Consider the following 21939-nt stretch of genomic DNA (forward strand, 5'->3'; position numbering starts at 1 on the left):
ATGGATGAAGCACCCAATACAAATCTATCCCTACCTACCTATACCAAAAATATTATTGCAACATTTCACAAAAAAGGTAGAACAACTCACGGTTTTGTAGACAGATATACATCGTCCAATATCCTGTGAAACAAGAAGTCGCGCTGTGCCGCTGCTGACACCGCTATGCTGGGTCTGGAAGCTGCTGTAGATTCTGAATTGCAAAGAAGAATCCCAAAGAGAGGGCTGTAATGAAAAAAAAAATATGTTTTCATTGTTGTCCATAGGGACACAGGAAACTACCATAGCCCGGGGGCCAGATGTGACCCTTAGCAACTTACGTTTCTGTAATGTAGACAGATATAAGCTCAAATCGTCCAATGTCCTGTGAAACAACAAGGCGTGCTGTGCCGCTGCTGACACCGCTCTGCTGGGTCTGAAAGCTGCTGTACATTCTACAAGATTTGCAAAGTAGAATCCCGGAGAGAGGGCTGTAATGAAAAAAAAAATATGTTTTCATTGTTGTCCATAGGGACACAGGAAACTACCGTAGCCCGGGGGCCAGATGTGACCCTTAGCAACTTACTTTTTTTAATGTAGACAGATATAAGCTCAAATCGTCCAATGTCCTGTGAAACAAGAAGTCGCGCTGTGCCGCTGCTGACACCGCTCTGCTGGGTCTGGAAGCTGCTGTAGATTCTACAAGAATTGCAAAGAAGAATCCAAAGGGCTAAAATGAAAAAAAAAAAAAAGTGTGTCATTGTTGTCCATAGGCCAGGACACAGGCCCAATAACAGCAATGATGGGGGTTATATGTTTGCAAATGACACCTATGCCCAATAACAGCAAACATATTACCTCCCTCATTGCTGTTTTTGGGCCTAGGTGTCATTTGCAAACATATTACCCCCCTCATTGCTGTTATTGGGCCTAGGTGTCATTTGCAAACATATTACCCCCCTCATTTGCAATGAGGGGGGTAATATGTTTGCAAAGGACACCTAGACCCAATAACAGCAATGAGGGGGGTAATATGTTTGCAAATGACACCTAGGCCCAATAACAGCAAACATATTACCCCCCTCATTGCTGTTATTGGGCCTGGGTGTCATTTGCAAACATATTACCCCCCTCATTGCTTTTATTGGGCCTAGGTGTCCTTTGCAAACATATTACCCCCCTCATTGCTGTTATTGGGCCTGGGTGTCATTTGCAAACATATTACCCCCCTCATTGCTTTTATTGGGCCTAGGTGTCCTTTGCAAACATATTACCCCCCTCATTGCTGTTATTGGGCCTGGGTGTCATTTGCAAACATATTACCCCCCTCATTGCTTTTATTGGGCCTAGGTGTCCTTTGCAAACATATTACCCCCCTCATTGCTATTATTGGGCCTGGGTGTCATTTGCAAACATATTACCCCCCTCATTGCAAATGACACCTATGCCCAATAACAGCAATGAGGGAGGTAATATGTTTCCAAATGACACCTATGCCCAATAACAGCAAACATATTACCTCCCTCATTGCTGTTTTTGGGCCTAGGTGTCATTTGCAAACATATTACCTCCCTCATTGCTGTTTTTGGGCCTAGGTGTCATTTGCAAACATATTACCTCCCTCATTGCTGTTATTGGGCATAGGTGTCATTTGCAATGAGGGGGGTAATATGTTTGCAAAGGACAACTAGACCCAATAACAGCAATGAGGGGGGTAATATGTTTGCAGAACAAAGTTTCCCAAGTCAGTCAGCAACTGTCAGAACACCCACCAGCGAGATTAGCTAAAGTAATTGTTCAGCAAAATTTTACATTTTAGATTGGGTGATGTTAGCAGGGCAACCCATAAAACGACCCAGGTATCCCATGTCTAAATAGTATTCGAGTAATAAGTATTCTTACCTTTGTCTGCAGCTGAATCAAACTGCGCAATGAAGAAGATGGCTTCACGAGTCTTGCAGCTCTTTCCCGCCGTGCGTCTTCTCCTCATGCTCCCAGTCACGCCCAGCAGCACGTCAGGCAGTGGATGATCTGAGAGCTTTCATTGGGTAGCAAGCTAACACGTGACCTCCGGGCGCTCATTCTAAGTTACGCCCACTCGGACACGTCACCGCTAGCACAGGGTAGTGTGGGAAATGTAGTTTCTAGTTGCGGTTGACGATTTAATTTTTTTTTCTTTGACATTTCTGCATTGTCACCGCGTGCCCACCAAAACAGCTTGCCGTGCCGGGAGCGGCACGCGTGCCACGCGTTCGCCATCACTGTACTAGAGTTTTTCTTTCGGTTTGCGTGGAGAAAGAAGTTCTGTTTTGGATCCATTAAGTTTGAGGAAGCTCTCTGTCATCAGTAAGAGGCAATTTTAGTGTGTGGTATTGGTCCTTTTTGTCGGTGATGCGAAGGTAAAGTTAAGTGTCATCAGCGTAGGAGTGATACAACAGGTCCTGTTTGCTGATGATTTTGAGGAGTGAGTGGAGGCAGATGTTGAAAAGCACGGCGATAGAGGTGATCCTTGAGGGACTCTGCATGTAATTGTACGTGCTTCCGAAGTGAAAGCTCCTAGTTTCACTGTCTGGGATCTATTCTCTAGGAAGGATGCGAACCAGGGTAGATCAGAGTCTGCGACTCCGGCTACTTCTGTGAGAGGAGTGAGCAGAGTTTTGTGGTCTACTGTGTCAAAAGATGCGCTGAGGTCCAGCAGCACCAGGAGACTTGATTCTCCGTCGTCTGCTGCTTCGAGGGCGTCATCCCATAATTTGGAGTTGTAGCTGTTGTACTACTGCTTTCTCAATGATCTTAAAGATGGTGTTAAGGCTTTTGGTGGTATTTGATCATCTCTGTGTCTTCTTTTTTGCGGTATAAGCAAAAAAAGAGCGACTATTTTGAAAATCAATAATACTTTTTGCTATAACAAAATCCTCTATTTTTTTTTTTAAAAAAAAAGCTTATTTTTTTCTCTGTTTAGGCCGATATGTATTCTTGTACATACTTTTGGTAATAAAAATCACAATAAGCGTATATTAATTGGTTTGTGCAAAACTTAGAGTCTACAAAATAGGGGATAGATGTATGTCATTTTTATTATTATTATTTATTTTTTTTTTAATCTGGACTGCGACATTATGTCGGACACTTTTAACACCATTGGCATTTGTATAGTGCTCAGTGCTGTAGAAGTGCACTCATTACTGTGAACTCACGATTTGCCTTTTCTCTCCTCACAGAACGGGAACGTGTGTGTTTACACACACGTCCCTGTACTGTTTCTTGTGTGAGCGATCACGCGTGGCCAACGGTTAACATGACTGCCGGCCACGTGCATCGTCACCCCCTGCTATCCCACTTAAAGGGACCGAAGTACAGCGGTTCGCGGCATCGTGCCGACCGGCCGCTGTATGACGGCGGCAGGTCGCAAGTGGTTAAAACAAACAGCTCCTGTGATGGACAGCGGGATACAATGGTTCCCACCTCACTTCCTGTGTGCAGCAGTGTCACCTGACTCTATCCTACTCGTGTCATCATGGTCACGCGACTTCCTCAGGAGTATCTGTGGGTTAGTGTGCAGGCAGCATTTTGGGCTGTGTGGTAGTGTGAACAGGCCCTTAAGTAGTACATGTTTTGTAGTGCTAAAAAAAAACACATTGAATACAATGCGATGTGAGAATTTTATAATTTTTTTTTCTCTTTCTTTAGGCATTTGCAAATGAGAAACTCTTTGTAGTGCTGAGCGAAAAGCTCTACGATTTACTGCAGATGGTAAGAGCTGATACATAATTTGTCAAGTTTTTCTGTTTTAAAATTCATATGAAGATCTTTGAAACTGTGATTTAATTTGCCTGACGATAATTGGATTTCATAACCTACCATAAAATCTTTTTTCTTGGAGTTCATTGAGGGAAATGAGAATTAATTACTTTCAGGTTATTCTGCTATCTACAGGAGAAGACAAACAAAAGAAATTGTTGGCCAGTTTAGGACAACCTCTCCTACTACTAGCATTCCTTACTAGAGGTCGACTCATATATTGGCCAAAATTTGGCCATTTTTGAGAAACCCGACGATTATTATCTAAATGGGGCCCAAAAAAAAATGTTTTAACATAACTCGTGACGCGCTGTATGCGCCGGTCAGAACATGTCAATCAATTGGGAACGCCCAGTCCCGCAGATTATACCCGGAAGCCGTGGTGAACATATATATATATAAAACGGTATGTACGGCAAGGATTTAAAAAAAAACAGCCAATTGTCATTCTAACAACTCGCCTGAATGTAATGTTAAACATTTTTTTTTTGGGTGAACCCCCGCTTTAACACTGCAGAGCAGCACAATGTTGTGTGAAACTGACACATGTAACTGAATGCAGAGAGAGGAGCTGTCAAAATTGAACATTGATGTCGGGGGTGGGCGGGACCCAGCAGCTGTTGACACCAGCCAATGGGATAGGATCTGGGCGGGCCGCTACGTGTATGTGTCCCTGCCCCCTTTCTTAAGCAGCCCAATCATTTTGCTGGTGTTTGATAGCTGCTGGGTCCCGCCCATCCCGACATCACTGTTGAATTTTGACAGCTGGTGTCTCTGCATTCAGTTTCATAGGTCAGTTTCACACACAGTTATGCTATCGGCTCGGTGTGAAACCTGCCAGTGCCAATCAGTACCAACCAGTGCCACCTGTCAGTGCCATCTGTTCTGAGGACATTAAGTGTGTGGTAGATTTACAGGAGCAAGCAGGGGGGAGTGGAGTGGAGTGGGAATGGGTGAGTTTATGAGATGAAGGAAAACATTTAATGAAATATCGGCATCGTAAATCGGCTGCCCTGTTTTGTAAATATCGGCATCATCCAGAAAAAAAAACATATCGGTCGACCTCTATTCCTTACGACAGCTATTCATGTAGCAAAGTTCAGCTGGTTCAGCAGGGACCAGACAAATTTCGATTCATGTACGGACACTGTGTTTGCCCAGAAATCAATCTACCAATCGACTTCTGTGCAACCGCCCTGTCAAGTTTGCCTCGCTTGGTTAGTGCCGAAGGCTAAAGCCGGCAGCACTGATCAGTGTATTCGGACAGCAGAGAAGCTTCCCTGCTGACAGAATACAATCGTTCAGCAGGAAGGATTTCCCCATCCACACTTTCAAGGTCAGGGTATCTTCAATAGGGTTATGCTGACAAGTTCAGGGATTGGACACAGGCAAAAAAAAACAAAAAATCCCCTCCTAGCTAGGAAAGGTTTTATTTTTTTGCAGTGTCTTAGGAGATGGTCAGTCTCTGCATGAATAGCTTCCCAGATGTTCCTGCAGATGGACTGGTGTAGTTCCTGCTGGTGGGTGGACAGTGTGTGGCTGTCACTTTATTAGCATGTAATGTGTTTTGTATCACTCCTGGTCACCGCAGGAGAGGTCTTTGCTCATCAACAGCCTGGAATTGACGGTGATTTGTCTTGCCCTGCTTTATTGGTCAGTGCAGCTGAAGAACCTCCCTGTAAGAGTTCCGTCAGACAATGCCCTGGCGATTGTGTACATACAGTGCTTTGAAAATGTATTCATACCTCTTGAAATTTTCCACATTTTGTCATGTTACAAACATAAAAAAACGTAAATGTATTTTAATGGGTTTTTATGTGATAGGCCAACACAAAGTGGCACATAATGGTTTTCAAAATGTTTTACAAATAAATGTGAAAAGTGTGGCGTGCATTTGTATTCAGCCCCCCCTGAGTCAATACTTTGTAGAACCACCTTTCGCTGCAATTACAGCTGCAAGTCTTTTTGGGGATGTCTACCAGCTTTGCCCATCCAGAGAGTGACATTTTTGCCCATTCTTCTTTGCACATAGCTCAAGCTCTGTCAGATTAAATTGAAAGTGTCTGTGATCAGCAATTTTCAAGTCTTGCCACAGATTCTTAATTTAAATTTAGGTCTGGACTTTGACTGAACCATTCTAACACATGAATATGATTTGATCTAAACTATTCCATTGTAGCTCTGACTGTTTTAGATTGACCTGTATTTGGCTCCATCCATCTTCCTATCAACTCTGACCAGCTTCCCTGTCCCTGCTGGAGAAAATAATCCCCACAACATGATTCTGCCACCACCATGTTTCACGGTGGGGATGGTGTGTTCGGGGTGATGTGCAGTGTTTTCTGCCACACATAGCGTTTTTTGCTTTTAGGCCAAAAAGTTCAATTTTGGTCTCATCTGACCAAATGTTTTAGCAGAGACCATGGAGAATACAATGGCGGTCATTGCAACTTTTTATCTTGCACGGTATTTGCGCAGCAATTTTTCAAACACTTTTTTTTTATTTTTTAAACCGTAAAGTTACCCCAATTTTTTTGCATAATGTGAAAGATGAAGTTATGCCGAGTAAATGGATACCTAATGTGTCATGCTTCAAAATTGCACACGCTCATGGAATGGCGCCAATCTTCGGTACTTAAAAATCCCCATAGGTGACACGTAGACATGTGCACAGCAAAAATTTTCGTTTATTTCTGTTTCGTTTCTGTTCGTTTATCGTGATTCGTAACGAGTCGTAATTTCGTAAGACGTTAGTTATCGTATTCGTACTCTTTAGTATTTTCGTAACACTCTTTTTTCCGTTTTCTGTTTTTTTCTGTTAGTTTATTTTTCGTTGAATCGAGATTCGTATTTTCGTTATATTTTGTATTCTGCCGCGTTCGTATTTTTAAAATGATTTTATTCGTTCCTTCGTTTTTACGTTAGTTTAATTTTCGTTGTTTTGTTATTCGTATTTATATTATATTTTCCATCATGCCGCATTCGTATTTTCGTAAAGAAATATATTTTCGTTGCTTTATGATCATTCGTATTTTCATGTCTAATTTCCTTTGATTGTAAAAACGTACTTTTGTAGATTTTATTGCATTCGTAATTCTGTTAGAATACATTTTACGTTTATTCGACACACTACTCGTCGTAATTTTGTAATTCGGATTTTACTGTGATTGACTTGACTGTCTTAGTTAGCACACACACCCTGTCTAGAATGAAGTCTGACGTAGAAGAAAACTAAAATATGTCAGATATTACAAATACAAATCTAGAAAGTAGATGCACTGCAGTCTAACACAGAAAAAGACACAATGAGCCAGGAGGTAATGAGAAAGAAGCTCATTGGGGGAAGGAACAAACCTCTTCAGAGGAAAGGGACAGCGCTCAGTGGCTATTGGTCAGAAATATTTCAGTACTAACGAAAGCTAATTTACATTATTTTGTATTTTCGTTGTTTTCATTTCAGTTTTCCGAAGATCCGTAATTTATTTTTCGTTAGTTTTGATTTTCGTTTTTTAGTCTTTGTTCGGCATTTCGTTTTCTTTTCGGTCTTCGAATATTAGTAAGTTTGCATTTTCGTTCATTTTGTTTTTCGTAATTATTTTTTTTTTTTGGGTTCGGTATTTTCGTTGTTTCTATGTTTTCGTTTCTTTCTTCTTTCGTATCTTCGTTGTTTTCCATATTCGTTATTTTGAAAATATCGTTATTCGTTATTAATTGCGCTAAACCATTCGTTCATTCGTATGTTAACGAATCAACTAAAATAACGAAAAATGACGGAAAACGTATTCGTAACTTAAAAAATTGCACATGCCTAGTGACACGTAATTTTTTTTTTTTTTACTGGTTACATGTTTTGAGTTAGAGGTGGTCTAGGACTAAAATTATTGCTCTCGCTCTAACGTTCACGGTGACGTCTCACATGTGTGGTTTGAACATCGTTTTCATATGTGGGCGGGACTTGCGTATGCGTTCGATTCTGCTTGCGAGCACATGGGGACAGGGGCACTTTAATACTTGTACTTTTGATCAATTTGATAATTTTTATTCCTATTACAAGGGATTTAAACATCCCTTGTAATAGGAATATGGCATGACAGGTCCTCTTTACAGTGAGATATAGGCTGGGAAGCCTGGAAAAAAAAATGATCACGGCTTCCACGTTTTTTGAAATGCAGAGGCCGGGCGTGACGTCATAATATTGCGCCCAGGCTCCGACAATCATAGAGACTCTGGCGACCATCTGGTTCACCGGAAATCTCTATGGAGAACATCCAGGGTAGGCGGATCCGTTCTCCGACTCGCCGATCACAGTGTGAGTCGGTAGAAGCACCGGAGGGCAGCGGGAGGGGGGGGAGAGAGTCCCTTCTTGCCGCCCGTAAGAACGATCAAGCGGCTGACCAGCAGCTATGATCGTTCTTATGGTGTAGTGAATCGCCGACTGAAAACAACAATATCTGAAGGATGCCTGTAGCTGCACAAAGCCCAGGATGTCTTTAGACGTCTAGCCGTCAAGTGGTTAAGCTGCCTAGGAGGTATTCACTGTCAGGGCGGTAAGGATGTGGAGCTCTCCTCCACAATTGGTGTCAGCGGGGAGTATTGATACTTTTAACCACTTCATTACTGGGCACTTAAACCCCCTTCGTGTCCAGACCAATTTTCAGCGCTGACGCATTTTGAATGACAATTGCACGGTCATACAACACTGTACCCAAATGATATTTTTATCATTTTTCCCCACACATAGAGCTTTCTTTTGGTGGTATTTGATCATCTCTGCGATTTTTATTTTTTGCGCTATAAACAGAAAAAGACAGAACATTTTGAAAAAAAAACACAATATTTTTTACTTTTTGTTATAATATCCCATTTTTAAAAAAAATATATATATATTTTTTTCCTCGGTTTAGGCCGATACGTATTCTTCTACATATTTTTGTTAAAAAGATTTGCAATAAGCGTTTATTGATTGGTTTGCGCAAAAGTTATAGCGCCTACAAAATAGGGGATAGATTTATGATTTATTTTTTATTTTTTACTAGTAATGGCGGCGATCTGCGATTTTTATTTATTTATTTTTTGGTCAGGCCTGCGATATTGCGGCGGACATATCGGACACTTTTGACACATTTTGGGACCATTCACATTTATACAGCGATCAGTGCTATAAAAATGCACTAATTACTGTATAAATGTGACTGGTAGGGAAGGGGTTAACACTAGGGGGTAAAGAAGGGGTTAAATGTATTCCCTGGGTGTGTTCTAACTGTGTGGGGGGAGGGGGGTGACTAGGGGAGGTGACCGATGCTGTGTCCCTATGTACAAGGGACACAGATCGGTCTCCTCTCCTCTGACAGCACGTGGAGCTCTGTGTTTACACACAGAGCTCCACGTCCCTGCTGTGTTACCGACGATCGCGTGTACCCTGCGGACATCGCGGCCGCCAGGTACACGCATCGGCTTCCCAGCGATGCGCCGGGACAGTGTTTACCCGCTGCGCGCCCCCCAGCAGCGCGCGCGGGTAATGTAAACAATAGGACGTCTAAAGACGTCCACTCGGCACTTCAGGTCCGCGCTGCAGACGTCTTTTGACGATAGCACGCATCTGTAGTGGTTAAAAGACTCTTGGACGTGCATCTTGGTGAACAGAACATACAAGAATATGGCAAATGATTATCGACACTGACACACATACACCTACACAGGTTGAACTGGATGAACTATTGTCTTTATTCAACCTTACGAACCATGTTCACAAAATACAGTAAGTCTTCCTGGTGAATGGCAGATGAGGTGGATTCAATGTGGAATTTCTGAGCTTGAATTAGGACATTCATTTGGGATTAGGATGCATGAACAAATTGGAGTAAAACCCCTGATACTGTTCTGCCACAGGAACTGGGGCAATTAAACTTTGATTTTAAAGACCTAAGAGAGCTAACTGGAGATCTGCTAATCTGTGTGATGACACGGGAAGGTTGAAAGTGATAAACTGAGTAGAGGGCTGAGAGCCCCTGGAAACCACCCGAGGGACTTCTCTTAGACCCCTTTCACAATGGGGCGCTTTGCAGGCACTATAACGCTAAAAATATTGCCTGCAAAGCGCCCTGAAACAGCCACTGCTGTTTCTCCAGTGTGAAAGCCCTCGCTAGCAGAACAGTAAAAAAAAGTCCTGCTAGCCGCATCTTTAGAATTTGATGGATTTTGATCATTCAGCCAGCGTTTCCGTTTCAAGTAAACCACAGTTAAGAAAAGGTGCAGAACCTGCCAGTAACAACTGAAATTTAGAGAGGGCCTTCATCTATTTATTGGTTAGGTCCCTGAAGACAGGTGCATCCTCCACAGGAATGGTGGCTGATTTGTTAAAAAGTGGTCTGCCCAGCTGTGGATCCGGTAGTGTCCTGTCTTAAGTTAACAAAGTTCTCTTCCATTAGGTACAAGGCTAATAAGTGCTTGGGAAGGGGAAACGCCTTGTCAGGTTGTCTCCAAACTCTGTAGAGAGAGACATGTAACAGTGGGTGCACTGGGAAAGTCTTGAGTAGTAGGCTTCTCCTCTAGTTTGAGAGTATGCACTTCATCAACAGTTGAAATGGTCTCTCTTAATTTAGGAGACATAACGGAAGACTGCAAGTGCCTTGCTCATATTTTTTTAAATAAGCAGACAAATGGCCAATCCTTGAAAAATATGGACTTTTAGTTATTTTACACATACATTTTTAATTAAAATTTAAAAATTGTGTTTACATTTTTTTTTTTTTTACATACTGTAATACTTTTAAATACTATTTCCTTTTCTGTAAACAGATTATACACAGAGAGCTATAGAGAAAAGCAATCAGTACCGGCTGCAGAAGTTTTAAAGAAGCCTGCAGCTGTGCATAAGCACCATGGTGCTGTCATAGTGATCCCATAATTGGTGATCAAACTTACTGGTTCTTAATTATTATTCTGAGACCTGTGGCTATTTGTGATGGCTTGGTGACAGAATTAGGAGCACACAGTGGTTCACGTTGCTAGTTCATGTGTTGAATGTGGATTAACTTTTCCGAGAGCAATGGGAAGCTGTGTTTAAAGCAGAACTAAACTCACTTGATTCCCAAAGTACTGATGTTCAAGGCATGCTGTGATTGGTAATGGTCACCTTTTGCTTGTGCGCTCAGCTGAACTGTGAAGCCCTCAAATGGCTGGTGTCGTAACTGATCACATGTGCAGCACCATGGCAACTGCAGATCAATCAGAAGCTAAGATGGCATTTTGATTGGCTCTAAAGAATAGGAGGGTTTAGTTCTGCTTTACAAATGTGGATGTATGGGGATTACTGTCTTAAAGGGTATCTCCACTTTCATGGGGGGGGGGGGGGAAATAGCAAATATTTGATGTGTCCTCTGTTGCATCCGGCACCTCATCCCTATGAGGCAGCCTTAATTGGCACAAAAGAATATCTTAGGAGCCAGACTCAATTACCACCTCAACAGTATGTGTCCCCACATTGAATGAGTCACTCTATTGACCGGTTGTAATTAGTTATTCTAGACATTAAGGAATATATTGTGGATTACTGTTCCATGCTAAAACAATCCAACATATGTCCCTTATTTCCTGCAATACAGGAATTATCATTACTGTCCCATCTCATGTAATCCGAGATATCATTTCTCAGTCATCCTATGCCCCTATTGGACATAGAATGACCCTAGACCCAAGAGTCATTAGTGAAGCTGGCACAGGCGTACCCCACATCCTTCAAAAGTCTCTGGGTATCACGGGCCATTCTGTTACAGTAGGAATCGGCAACATAGTTTTGTTAAAATCCGTGCAATGTACATAGATCATCCAGTGGGGAATGTTTTTTTCTTTCCTCTACAAAAGTGGTGCTACTCTTTACTTCCCGACCGCTTACCGCAGATATACTGCAGCCGGCTCTATTGCGTGAAACTATGTACCTGTATGTCATTTAGTGCAATAGACACTGGGGGCGGCACAGATTTGGCTAGAGGAGGAGCCAATCAGAGGGTCCATGATCGTTCCCCAGAGAGGCAGAACGACGATCTGCCTATGTAAACAAGACAGATCGCCATTCTGATGAGAGAATATAGAGATCTTGTGTTCCTGCTAAGCAGTAACAACGATCTATCTTCACCCAGTCAGACCATTCCCCACACAGTTGTCAAGCACCCCTAGGGACGCACTTAACCCTTTGATCGCCCCCTGATGGTAACCCCTGCCCTGCCACTGTCATTAGTACAGGAACAGTGCATATTTTTACCATTGGCCACCTGTAATAATGTCAGTAGTTCCCAAAAAAGTATTGGTCAGGTGTCCGATTTGTGCGCTGCAATGTCGCAGTCCCGCAAAAAAATCACTGATCGCCATCATTACTAGTAAAAAATTAAAATAAAAATGCCATAAAAATATCCCATAGTTTGTAGACGTGATAACTTTTGCGCAAACTAATCAATATATGCTTATTGGAATTTTTTTTTTAACAAAAATATGTAGCAGAATACAGTGTGAATAAGAGTGATTGATGTGTCCTCTGTTGCATCCGGCACCTCATCCCTATGAGTTATATTATAGGGTTATGAAAAGGAATGGGAGGGATTATAGCTGTGCCTTAAACGAGTCACAAAAAATGTAGTCAAATCAGTTGATAAATATAAGCATTTTATTGATAATACAAAAAAAGTATTAAAAACATTAACAGTAGACTAGAATTGACAAGGGTTGTTACAAAGTCCTGACATGTTTCGGCAAAACGTTGCCTTCCTCAGGGGTATGAATCAATCAATGTATTTTGTACAATCTATTAAAAGATCCATACAGGTAATTAGTTCAGAGAATATGAAAAAATGAATGTTTCAAAACAGGGCTGCGTTCTCAGAGAATAAATTAACAAATATGGATCCAATGTGTGGAAAATAACCATTGTGAAGGAGCTGAGACAGACGCTGTACCTACCCCGGGTCCACACAGGAAGCAGAGCCAGATGCAGCAAACCGCAAAGTCACCCAAAACACCAATTAGACCTTAGCCACTTGCCGCCTGCCAATGACAAATTGACGTCGGCAAAGTGGTTGTAGAATCCTGACTGGACGTCATATGACGTCCTCAGGATTCTGAGCCGCTGCGCGCCCCCGGGGACGCGCATCGCGGCGATCGTTGTTGCGGGGTGTCAGTCTGACACCCCGCAACACCGATCTCGGTAAAGAGTCTCTCACGGAGACTCTTTACCACGTGATCAGTCGTGTCGAATCACCGCTGATCACGATGTAAACAGGAAGAGCCGTCGATGGCTCTTCCTCACTCGCGTCTGACAGACGCGAGTAGAGGAGAGCCGATCGGTGGCTCTCCTGACGGGGGGGTCGCGCTGATTGTTTATCAGCGCAGCCCCCCCTCGGATCGCCACATGGACCACCAGGGAAGCCCACCCTGGACCACCAGGCAGGCCTGTCGCGACAAGGCAGGCAAACCAAGCAATTGCTTGGGGCCCCCGAGCTGGCCTGGGGCCCCCAAGCAGGGCCCTTGCCGCGCTTCCTATAAATGCTGCAGCCGCCTGAGCACTCTATAGAGAGCCTCAGACAGCTGCAGCACTGCTGCCTCTCTCATTACTTCTTCCCCTTCCCTGTAGCGTGGCCGAGCTCCCCTTCCTTCCTCCTGTCAGTCCGGCTAGGTACCGCACGGTACAGGAGATTCAGTTTCCTGTTCCTGAGTGCTCATTTCCTTTCAGTCCGGCTGGGAACAGGAAACTGAATCTCCTGCCGCGCGGTACGATAGGAGGGGGGAGTAAAAAGAACATGGGGGGAGAAAAAAAACATAGGAAGGGGGAGGGGGGAGTAAAAAGAACATAGGGAGGGGGGAGGAGAGTAAGAAGGACACAGGGAGGGGGAGTAAAAAGAACACGGGGGGGGGGGGATTAAAAATAAAACACAGGGAGGGGCTGTAGGCTTTGCGTGTGTGCGGGGGGGGGGGGGGGTTTGGGGGGCCTCCATCTCCATTTTGCTTGGGGCCCCCAAATTCCTTCAAACGGCCCTGCCACCAGGGAAGGGCAGGAAAAAAAAAAAACGGGGCAAAAAAAAAGTCAAAAAAAAAAGTCAAAAGTTTGAAAAATAAATAAATAAGTCTGGAAAAAAAAATAAAGATGCCAATCAGTGCCCAAAAATGGGCACTGACTGGCAACAAAAGGAAAACAGTGCCGCCCCACAGTGTCCATCAGTGCCGCCCCACAGTGTCCAGTGCCGCCCCACAGTGTCCATCAGTGCCGCCCCACAGTGTCCATCAGTGCCGCCCCACAGTGTCCATCAGTGCCACCCCACAGTGCCCATCAGTGCCGCCCATCAGTGCCGCCCATGTGCGCCCATCAGTGCCGCCCATGTGCCCATCAGTGCCGCCCATGTGCCCATCAGTGCCGCCCATGTGCCCATCAGTGCCGCCTATGTGTGCCCATCAGTGCCGCCTATGTGTGCCCATCAGTGCCGCCTATGAGTGCCCATCAGTGCCGCATATTAGCGCCCATCAGTGCCGCATACCAGCGCCGCCAATCAGTACCACCTCATCGATGTCCATCAGTGCCATCTCATCTGTGCCCATCAGTGCCATCTCATCTGTGCCCATCAGTGCCATCTCATCTGTGCCCATCAGTGCCGCCATATCAGTGCCCATAATTGAAAGAGAAAACTTACTTATTTACAAAAAAAATTACAGAAAAAAATAAAAACGTAATTTTTTTTCAAAATTTACAGTCTTTTTTTAGTTGTTGCGCAAAAAATAATAATCGCAGAGGTGATCAAATACCACCAAAAGAAAGCTCTATTTGTGGGGAAAAAAGGACGCCAATTTTGTTTGGGTACAGTGTAGCACGACCGCGCAATTGTCATTCAAAGTGCGACAGTGCTGAAAGCTGAAAATTGGCTTGGGCGGGAAGGTGTATACGTGCCCTGTATGGAAGTGGTTAGTGTGGTTGCAGGGGGCTAGTATTGCATACTAAAAAAAACAAAAATTCAAAAAGAACTAATTAGGGATTGAAGGGACCACAAAGTAATAACCTGTGGTAACCTGTCCCCCAGCAGGTGCTAACATAGCCTCCATACATACCTGGTTTAAACATATTGAGATTTAAATAAATGGGCGCTGTCCCCCAGCAGGTGCTAACATAGCCTCCATACATACCTGGTTTAAACATATTGAGATTTAAATAAATGGGCGCTGCCAATGATGAAAGATAGCAGCAGTTTAAACAATGAATGGGTTGCTCAGTCTTACAGCACAATCCAAGGATTATAGAGGCAAATAGGGATGAAACCTAGAAAATATAAATAGAGACCATTCAGAAGAAGGTCCTAAATTATCAAGGATGACAATGAAGTCAACTGAGAAAAATGTAAAAGAAGCACCAAAAAAAATATATATATAAAGTGGCAAATAAGTTACCTTTTTACCAGACAACACCAAATGTCAGCGCCCAACAGGCTCAGCAGCAAACAAATGCTGACTGAGCCTGTTTAAATAGCCCCCCAGCTGATCAGTGATTCTCATCACTGAACAGCTGCGGACAAACGAGTGGCCACTGCTCATGCGCGCACGCCCTGTTTTGAAACATTCATTTCTCAAGTCATCTTCCAGGACGGCACCTTGAGAGAGGACTGGCTCCACCTGACCGGAAACACAATCAGAAAGAGGTTTAAAAACCCCGCCCCTCCCCGTGCGCCTCAGTTCTTGATTGTGTTTCCCCCAGCGAAACGTTTTTTTTTTTTTCAGCTGAAGGACCTAAGGCCTGAGGCTGGTGGTCCCCCTCCCGGGTACTGAGCGGTGGGTCCTGTGAGACCTTTGGGTTCAGTAAGGTGAAATACCTGTCCTGGGGGGTCTCCCCGTGTTTGTCCGGGGGGGGGAGAAGCTGAAGAACATCTAGGAAGCCCCCCCCTCTGGTAGGAGTCCCCTGGGATAGTGGCTACCCCAGTACTCCTAGAAGGCCAAGATCCCTCTCTTCCAAGCGTGTCTCCCTACCTGCTGTGCCGGGTATAGACGCTCCCCCTCAGCGTGAGCTCCGAGTGCTGTTCCTCCCAGAGGCATTGCCGAATGGAGCCAGCATTCGACGCTTGCGGCGCGCGGTGATGACGCGCTTCCGGTCTTCACCAAGATGGCGGTCGCCATCGGCGTCGGCACCTCACTGCTCACGGAGCCGCAGCAGGGAAGAGAGTGGCGCCTGAACGATTGCGCTATGGAGTGCGAGGACCAAGCATCACCGGCCGCTGCTGCAGAGGAAACCACCAGGGGTGAGTCTGCCTCAAACTTCGGGGGGCGCATTGGACTGGGTCCTCATCCCCCCCCCCCCTCCCTCATCTCACTACCTGGATACTGACTAGTTTCTGGTGTTTTTTTTTTCCCTTGCAGGGGAGGAGGTTACTGCCCAGGGGGAAGCTTCTAGTATTCCATCCAAACACACTTCCAAAACTAAGAGGTGTGGTAATTGTAGCATTAAGCTGGCTGCAGACTACTCCAAGCCCTTTTGTGCTAAATGCATCCAAAAGCTCACTGGGAAGGAAACTTCTCAAATCATTAAGGAGTTTCTGACTGTCCAGTCTCAAATGCTTTCCACACTAAGGGAATTTCAGGACACCTTAAGAAACAGGGAACCTGATCACCTGGCAGCTGGCCCCTCCTCGCAAGGGAGCTCATCCATCCCGGGGCCACAGGTTGCGAGGTCTAGGGAGTCTCTTCTGTCAGACTCCGAGGACTCAGAGGCTCTGGAAGAAGGTCTGGTTGATAGCCAGACAGAGGATGAGGACGAGGACGCCAGGTCAGGCAAATACATTTTCTCCGCTGATGACATGGGGGGTCTGCTGGCTGCTGTCTATGCCTCTGAAGGGATTCAGCAGCCAGCTGAGCTGGTGTCAGCGCAAGACAGAATGTATCAGGGTCTAGCCAAACCCCAGCCAAAGGTTATCCCAGTACATCAGTCACTTAAAGATATAGTTCTGAGGGAATGGGCTGAGCCTGAATAGAAGCTGCTAAAGTACAAAAAGTTGGATGCATCTCTAGCCCAGCTCTCCAGACAGTCCGACCTCTCTTTTGAGGATGCGGGGAACTTAAAAGATTCCCTAGACAGACGGGCGGAGACCTCCCTTCGCAGGGCCTGGGAGGCTAATGCGGCAGCTCTTCCAAGTTTAAGGAAATCCGAGATTCCCTTAGGGTCATAGGCAGCACTGTAGCCTATCTAGCAGATGCATCGATTGAAACGGTACGATCCTCTGCTAAGACGAGTGCTCTCATCAACGCCTCTAGAAGGGCGGTATGGCTTAAAACATGGGAAGGTGATCTTGCCTCCAAGACCCGTCTGTGTGCCCTGCCCTTTGAAGGCGCCCTCCTCTTCAGGACAGGTCTAGACCAAGCTCTAACTAGGGCCTCAGAAAAGGGTAAACATTTTCCCCCAAAACCCAGGCAAAACAGGAGGAGATTTTTTCGAGGCCCCCAGAATAAAAACTGACCTTCAGACCGAAGATCGGCCTTTAATAGGCGGTGGATCACGGGAAAGGATAAACCAAAAGGGGGTATCCTTTTGCCCGATCCCAAGCCCGCAGGGAAAGACTCCAAGTGATTTGAGAGTCGGGGGAAGACTCTCCCGATTCTTACCAGCTTGGGAGAGTATAACGCGTCCTCACATTTTGCGGATAGTGAAGGAAGGTTACAGATTAGAATTCCGCCATCTTCCTCACCCAATATTTCTCCTCACTCATTTACCCAAGGATCCCCTCAAGGCAGCAAGCCTTCTAGGGAATGTGGCAGACCTAGCACAACAGGGGGTCATAGTCCCAGTAGACCAACAGGGTCTGGGGGTGTACTCTCATATTTTCGTAGTGCCCAAACCTTCGGGGAAGTTTTGATTAATCATCAACCTAAGACCCTTGAATGCCTATCTCCTCTACAAGAGGTTCCACATGGAAAATATTTACAGTCTCAAAGGACTTTTGTTAGAAGGGGTTTTTATGGTAACCATAGACCTGAGGGACGCCTATCTTCATGTCCCAATTTTCCGGGACCATTAGAGGTTCCTCAGATTTGCCATTGCCTTCCCTCAGGGGATTCAGCACTCCAGCCCAAGAGTTTTTACGAAAGTTCTGGCGGAGGTGGTCGCCTTTCTACACCTGAAAGGGATCTCCCTTGTCCCCTAACTCGACGACCTGCTACTTTTCAATCCCAGCCGAGAACTTCTTCTCACGGACCTGGCCACCGTCCTGACTACTCTGGAATCCTTAGGTTGGATTGTAAACAGGGAGAAATCTTCTCTTCTCCCAGAACAGAGAAAAATGTATCTGGGGTTCCTAATAGATTCCTTAGAGAAAAAGCTTGTCCTACCAGAAGACAAGATCCAGAGACTCATGTCAGTGGTCAGTTCCGTCCTGGGAACAGTAAGTATTTCCCTCAGAGAGATCATGAGGTTACTGGGGCTTATGACCTCATGCATTCCGGTGGGCCCAGCTTCACTACAGACCCCTACAGGCCTTCCTGCTCTCCTCTTGGGATGGGAAGGAAACATCCCTAGACTCCAGGGTCAGCATCCCAGAGTTTGTAAAGTGCACACTGAGGTGGTGGCTCATTCCTCAGAATCTGGAAGAAGGCCTTCCGTGGAACCAGACAAATCCTCTCAGGATAACTACGGATGCCAGCTCCTGGGGATGGGGAGCCCACATGGTGGGTCTCCAAGCTCAGGGTTCCTGGGATCGACAGCAAAGGGAGTCCTCTTCCAACTTCCGTGAATTATTAGCGGTCGGAAGGGCCTTGGAGGCATTCGAGGAGAGAATCTAAAACCAAGAGATACAGATTCCCTCCGACAACGCAGCCACGGTGGCGTTCCTAAACCTTCAAGGAGGCACCAGACCCCGTTCTCTCCTGATGCTGTCCCTAGAAATTTTGGGCTGGGCAGAACAGAGTCCTCTCCCTTTCAGCAGTCCATATCAGGGGAGTCCTAAACCTGGAAGCAGACTTTCTAAGCCGCCAGCCCATCCTCCAGAGGGAGTGGGAACTAAATCAAGAGGTCTTCGACTGGGTTCGACGACATTGTGGCAACCCAGAAATATACCTCTTCGCTCACAAGAAGAACAGGAAGTTAGAAAGATTCTTCTCCCTCTACGGGGAGCAGGGGTCGGGGGGTGTGGACGCGTTGGCCCAGGCCTGGACATTTCACCTAGCCTATGCCTTCCCTCCCCTGAGTCGGATCATGAGGGTCCTACAGAAGTTGAGTCGTTCACAAGGGAGGCTGATCCTGATCGCTCCCTGGTGGCCCAAAAGAACCTGGTTCCCAATGCTAGAACGCTGGTCAGTTCCCCCCCCTTCCCCTCCCGGTCCGAGCGGACCTTCTGCGGCAGGGACCGATCTTGCACCCAGAGCCCGACTTCTTCAGTCTGACAGCCTGGTACTTGAGAGGTGGAACCTGCAGCGGAGGGGTTGCTCGGAGAAGGTGATAGACACCCTCTTGGCTAGTCGTAAGGAGGTCACTAGAAAAATTTATGCCAAGACCTGGGGAGTTTTTTCGCGCTGGTGCGCGGCGAGACAAGCCCCACTTCCAGTAACCTCGGTCATCTTGGAGTTCCTTCAGGAAGGAGTAGATCTGGGACTAGCCACAAGAACCTTAAGGGTACAGGTCGCCGCCTTGTCCTACTTTTTGGACAAGAGGCTGGCCCTGGATCCTCTGATCAAGAGGTTCCTGACAGCCAGGGATAGGTTATCCCCTTTACAGATCTCCAGAGTTCCCCCCTGGGACCTCTCCCTGGTGCTAGATCAGTTATCTAAGCCCCCGTTCGAGCCGTTAGACAACATTCCTATTAGGCTGTTGACGTTTAAATTTTCCTTTCTTTTAGCTATCACTACGGCCAAAAGAATAGGGGACATGCAAGCGCTCTCAATCAAAGAGCCTTTTTTCCGTCTATTTGAGGACAGGGTGGTACTAAGTCAGGACCCCCTGTACCTGCCTAAAGTGGCAACGAAATTTCACAGGTCACAAGAAATTATTCTTCCTTCATTTTGCGCAAACCCACAGAATGAGAGGGAAAACATCTTTCATTATTTGGATGTAAGACGCTGTTTGTTAATTTATTTGGAAAGGGTGAGCGAGTTCAGACGCTCGTCTCACCTGCTAGTTAATTTTTCAGGACAGAAAAAGGGTTGCCAAGCATCTAGAGCCTCCATATCTAGGTGGATAAGACAGGCAATCTCATTAGCATACACTAAAGCTGGCAAGACAGTACCTAAAGTCAAGGCACATTCCACTAGATCAATAGCAACCTCCTGGGCAGAGAGAGCAGGAGTTTCAGTGGAACAGATCTGCAGATCAGCAACGTGGTCAAGCCAGAACACTTTTCTCAAACGCTACAGAGTGGAACTTCTGTCACCCCAGGACTTGACGTTTGGCAGAAGGGTCCTGCAGGCAGTTGTCCCGCCCTAAGGTAGGCCTGAGGGTTACTTGCTTATCTCTCAAGGTGCCGTCCTGGAAGACGACTTGAGAAAATACCAGTTACACTTACCGGTAGCTGGTTTTCTGTAAGTCTTACAGGACGGCAGGCCTACTTCCCACCCTGATGACTTCATTATGGTTTGTATTTTTATTTACTATTTCCTGTGCTCTAATGGTGGTTACTTTATCACGAACTGAGGCACACGGGGAGGGGCGGGGTTTTTAAACCTCTTTCTGATTGTGTTTCCTGTCAGGTGGAGCCAGTCTACTCTCAAGGTGCCGTCCTGTAAGACTTACAGAAAACCAGCTATCGGTAAGTGTAACTGGTATTTTTTTCATATTCTCTGAACTAATTACCTGTATGTATCTTTTAATTGTACAAAATACATTGATTGATTCATACCCCTGAGGAAGACAACGTTTTGCCGAAACATGTCGCGACTTTGTAACAACCCTTGTCAATTCTAGTCTACTGTTGATGTTTTTAATACTATTTTTGTATTATCAATAAAATGCTTATATTTATCTACTGATTTGACTACATTTTTTGTGACTTGTTTAAGGCACCGCTATAATCCCTCCCATTCCTTTTCATAACCCTATAATGTAGCAGAATACATATTGGCCTAAATTGATGAAGATTTTTTTTTTTGGTTGTGTTTTTATAGCAGAAAGTCAAAAATATATATATCTTTGTTTTCATAATTGTCGCTCTTATTTTGTTTATAGTGCAAAAAAATAAAAACTGCAGAGGTGATTAAATACCACCAAAAGAAAGCTCTATTGGTGGGGGGGGGGGAAAGGCGCAATTGTCAGTTAGACCCCTTTTCACACTGAGGCGGTTTTCACGACTGAAAACTGCCTCCCATTCATTTCAGTGTGCCTTTTCACACAGGGGCAGCACGCTTGCGGGATGTTAGGAAAAGTCCTGCAAGCAGCAACTTTGAGAAGGTTTGGGAAAACGTCCTGCCCACAGGCGTTTTTAACCCCTTCTTTGGGGTTAAAAGTGCCCCACTAGCGGCCAAAAAGTGATGCAAAAGCGCTGCTAAAACGAGCAGTGCTTTGGTGCCAACGCGGCCACGGCTCTGTGTGAAAGGGGTCTTAAAGTAACACAGTACCGTATAGCAAAAAATGGTCTCGTCATTAAGTGATGTAAAACCTTCCGGGGCTGTGGTTAATCATGATTTTATAAGCTTTATTTTTATTTTTTTTATTTGCAATTGCATGGTTTCCTTGTTTTTTATATTATTTTAAACTTTTCTGCTTCACAGGACTGGGAGCAGCGTGAAGAAGAGCATAACTTATTAATTGAAAGGATTCTTCTTTTGGTGCGCAATATCCTTCATGTGCCTTCTGATCCAGATGAAGAAAAGGTAATGCTTTGCTTTTAGGACTTAATGTAAATATTAATGCTGTTTTGCTATTTTATTATTTCATTAATTACAGGTACTTATAGCTCCATCAATTTACACAGCGCTTTACACATCTATATTGTACATTCATATCAGTCCCTGCCCTCGGAGAGTTTGCAATCTAAGGTCCCTGACTCACATTCATTCATACACATACTAGGACCATAGGAGTGCATACAGGGTGTGCCTGGGCATACCCTAATCACCCTGTGTGGCATAGAATCCCCCTATTTAGACCCCTGATATTTCACACACAAAAAAAACACAAGTTTAAAAAATATAATTGTAAAGAAAAGAAAAACTACTGAC

The 21939-nt window shown here is 45.0% G+C and overlaps 1 protein-coding gene across 2 annotated transcripts in view; it reads left to right on the top strand.

Annotated features, from left to right (window-relative positions):
- TIMELESS (timeless circadian regulator) overlaps positions 1 to 21939 on the top strand; it is a 189821-nt gene that overhangs the window by 55971 nt on the left and 111911 nt on the right. For both annotated transcript variants that reach the window (XM_040341046.1, XM_040341047.1), the window contains exons 6-7: positions 3670 to 3732; positions 21490 to 21591. In XM_040341046.1, coding sequence (XP_040196980.1) covers positions 3670 to 3732; positions 21490 to 21591 — 165 coding nt within the window. The remainder of the gene's footprint in view (positions 1 to 3669; positions 3733 to 21489; positions 21592 to 21939) is intronic.

Source organism: Rana temporaria, chromosome 2 (genome assembly GCF_905171775.1).
Source record: "Rana temporaria chromosome 2, aRanTem1.1, whole genome shotgun sequence".
NCBI lineage: Eukaryota > Metazoa > Chordata > Amphibia > Anura > Ranidae > Rana > Rana temporaria.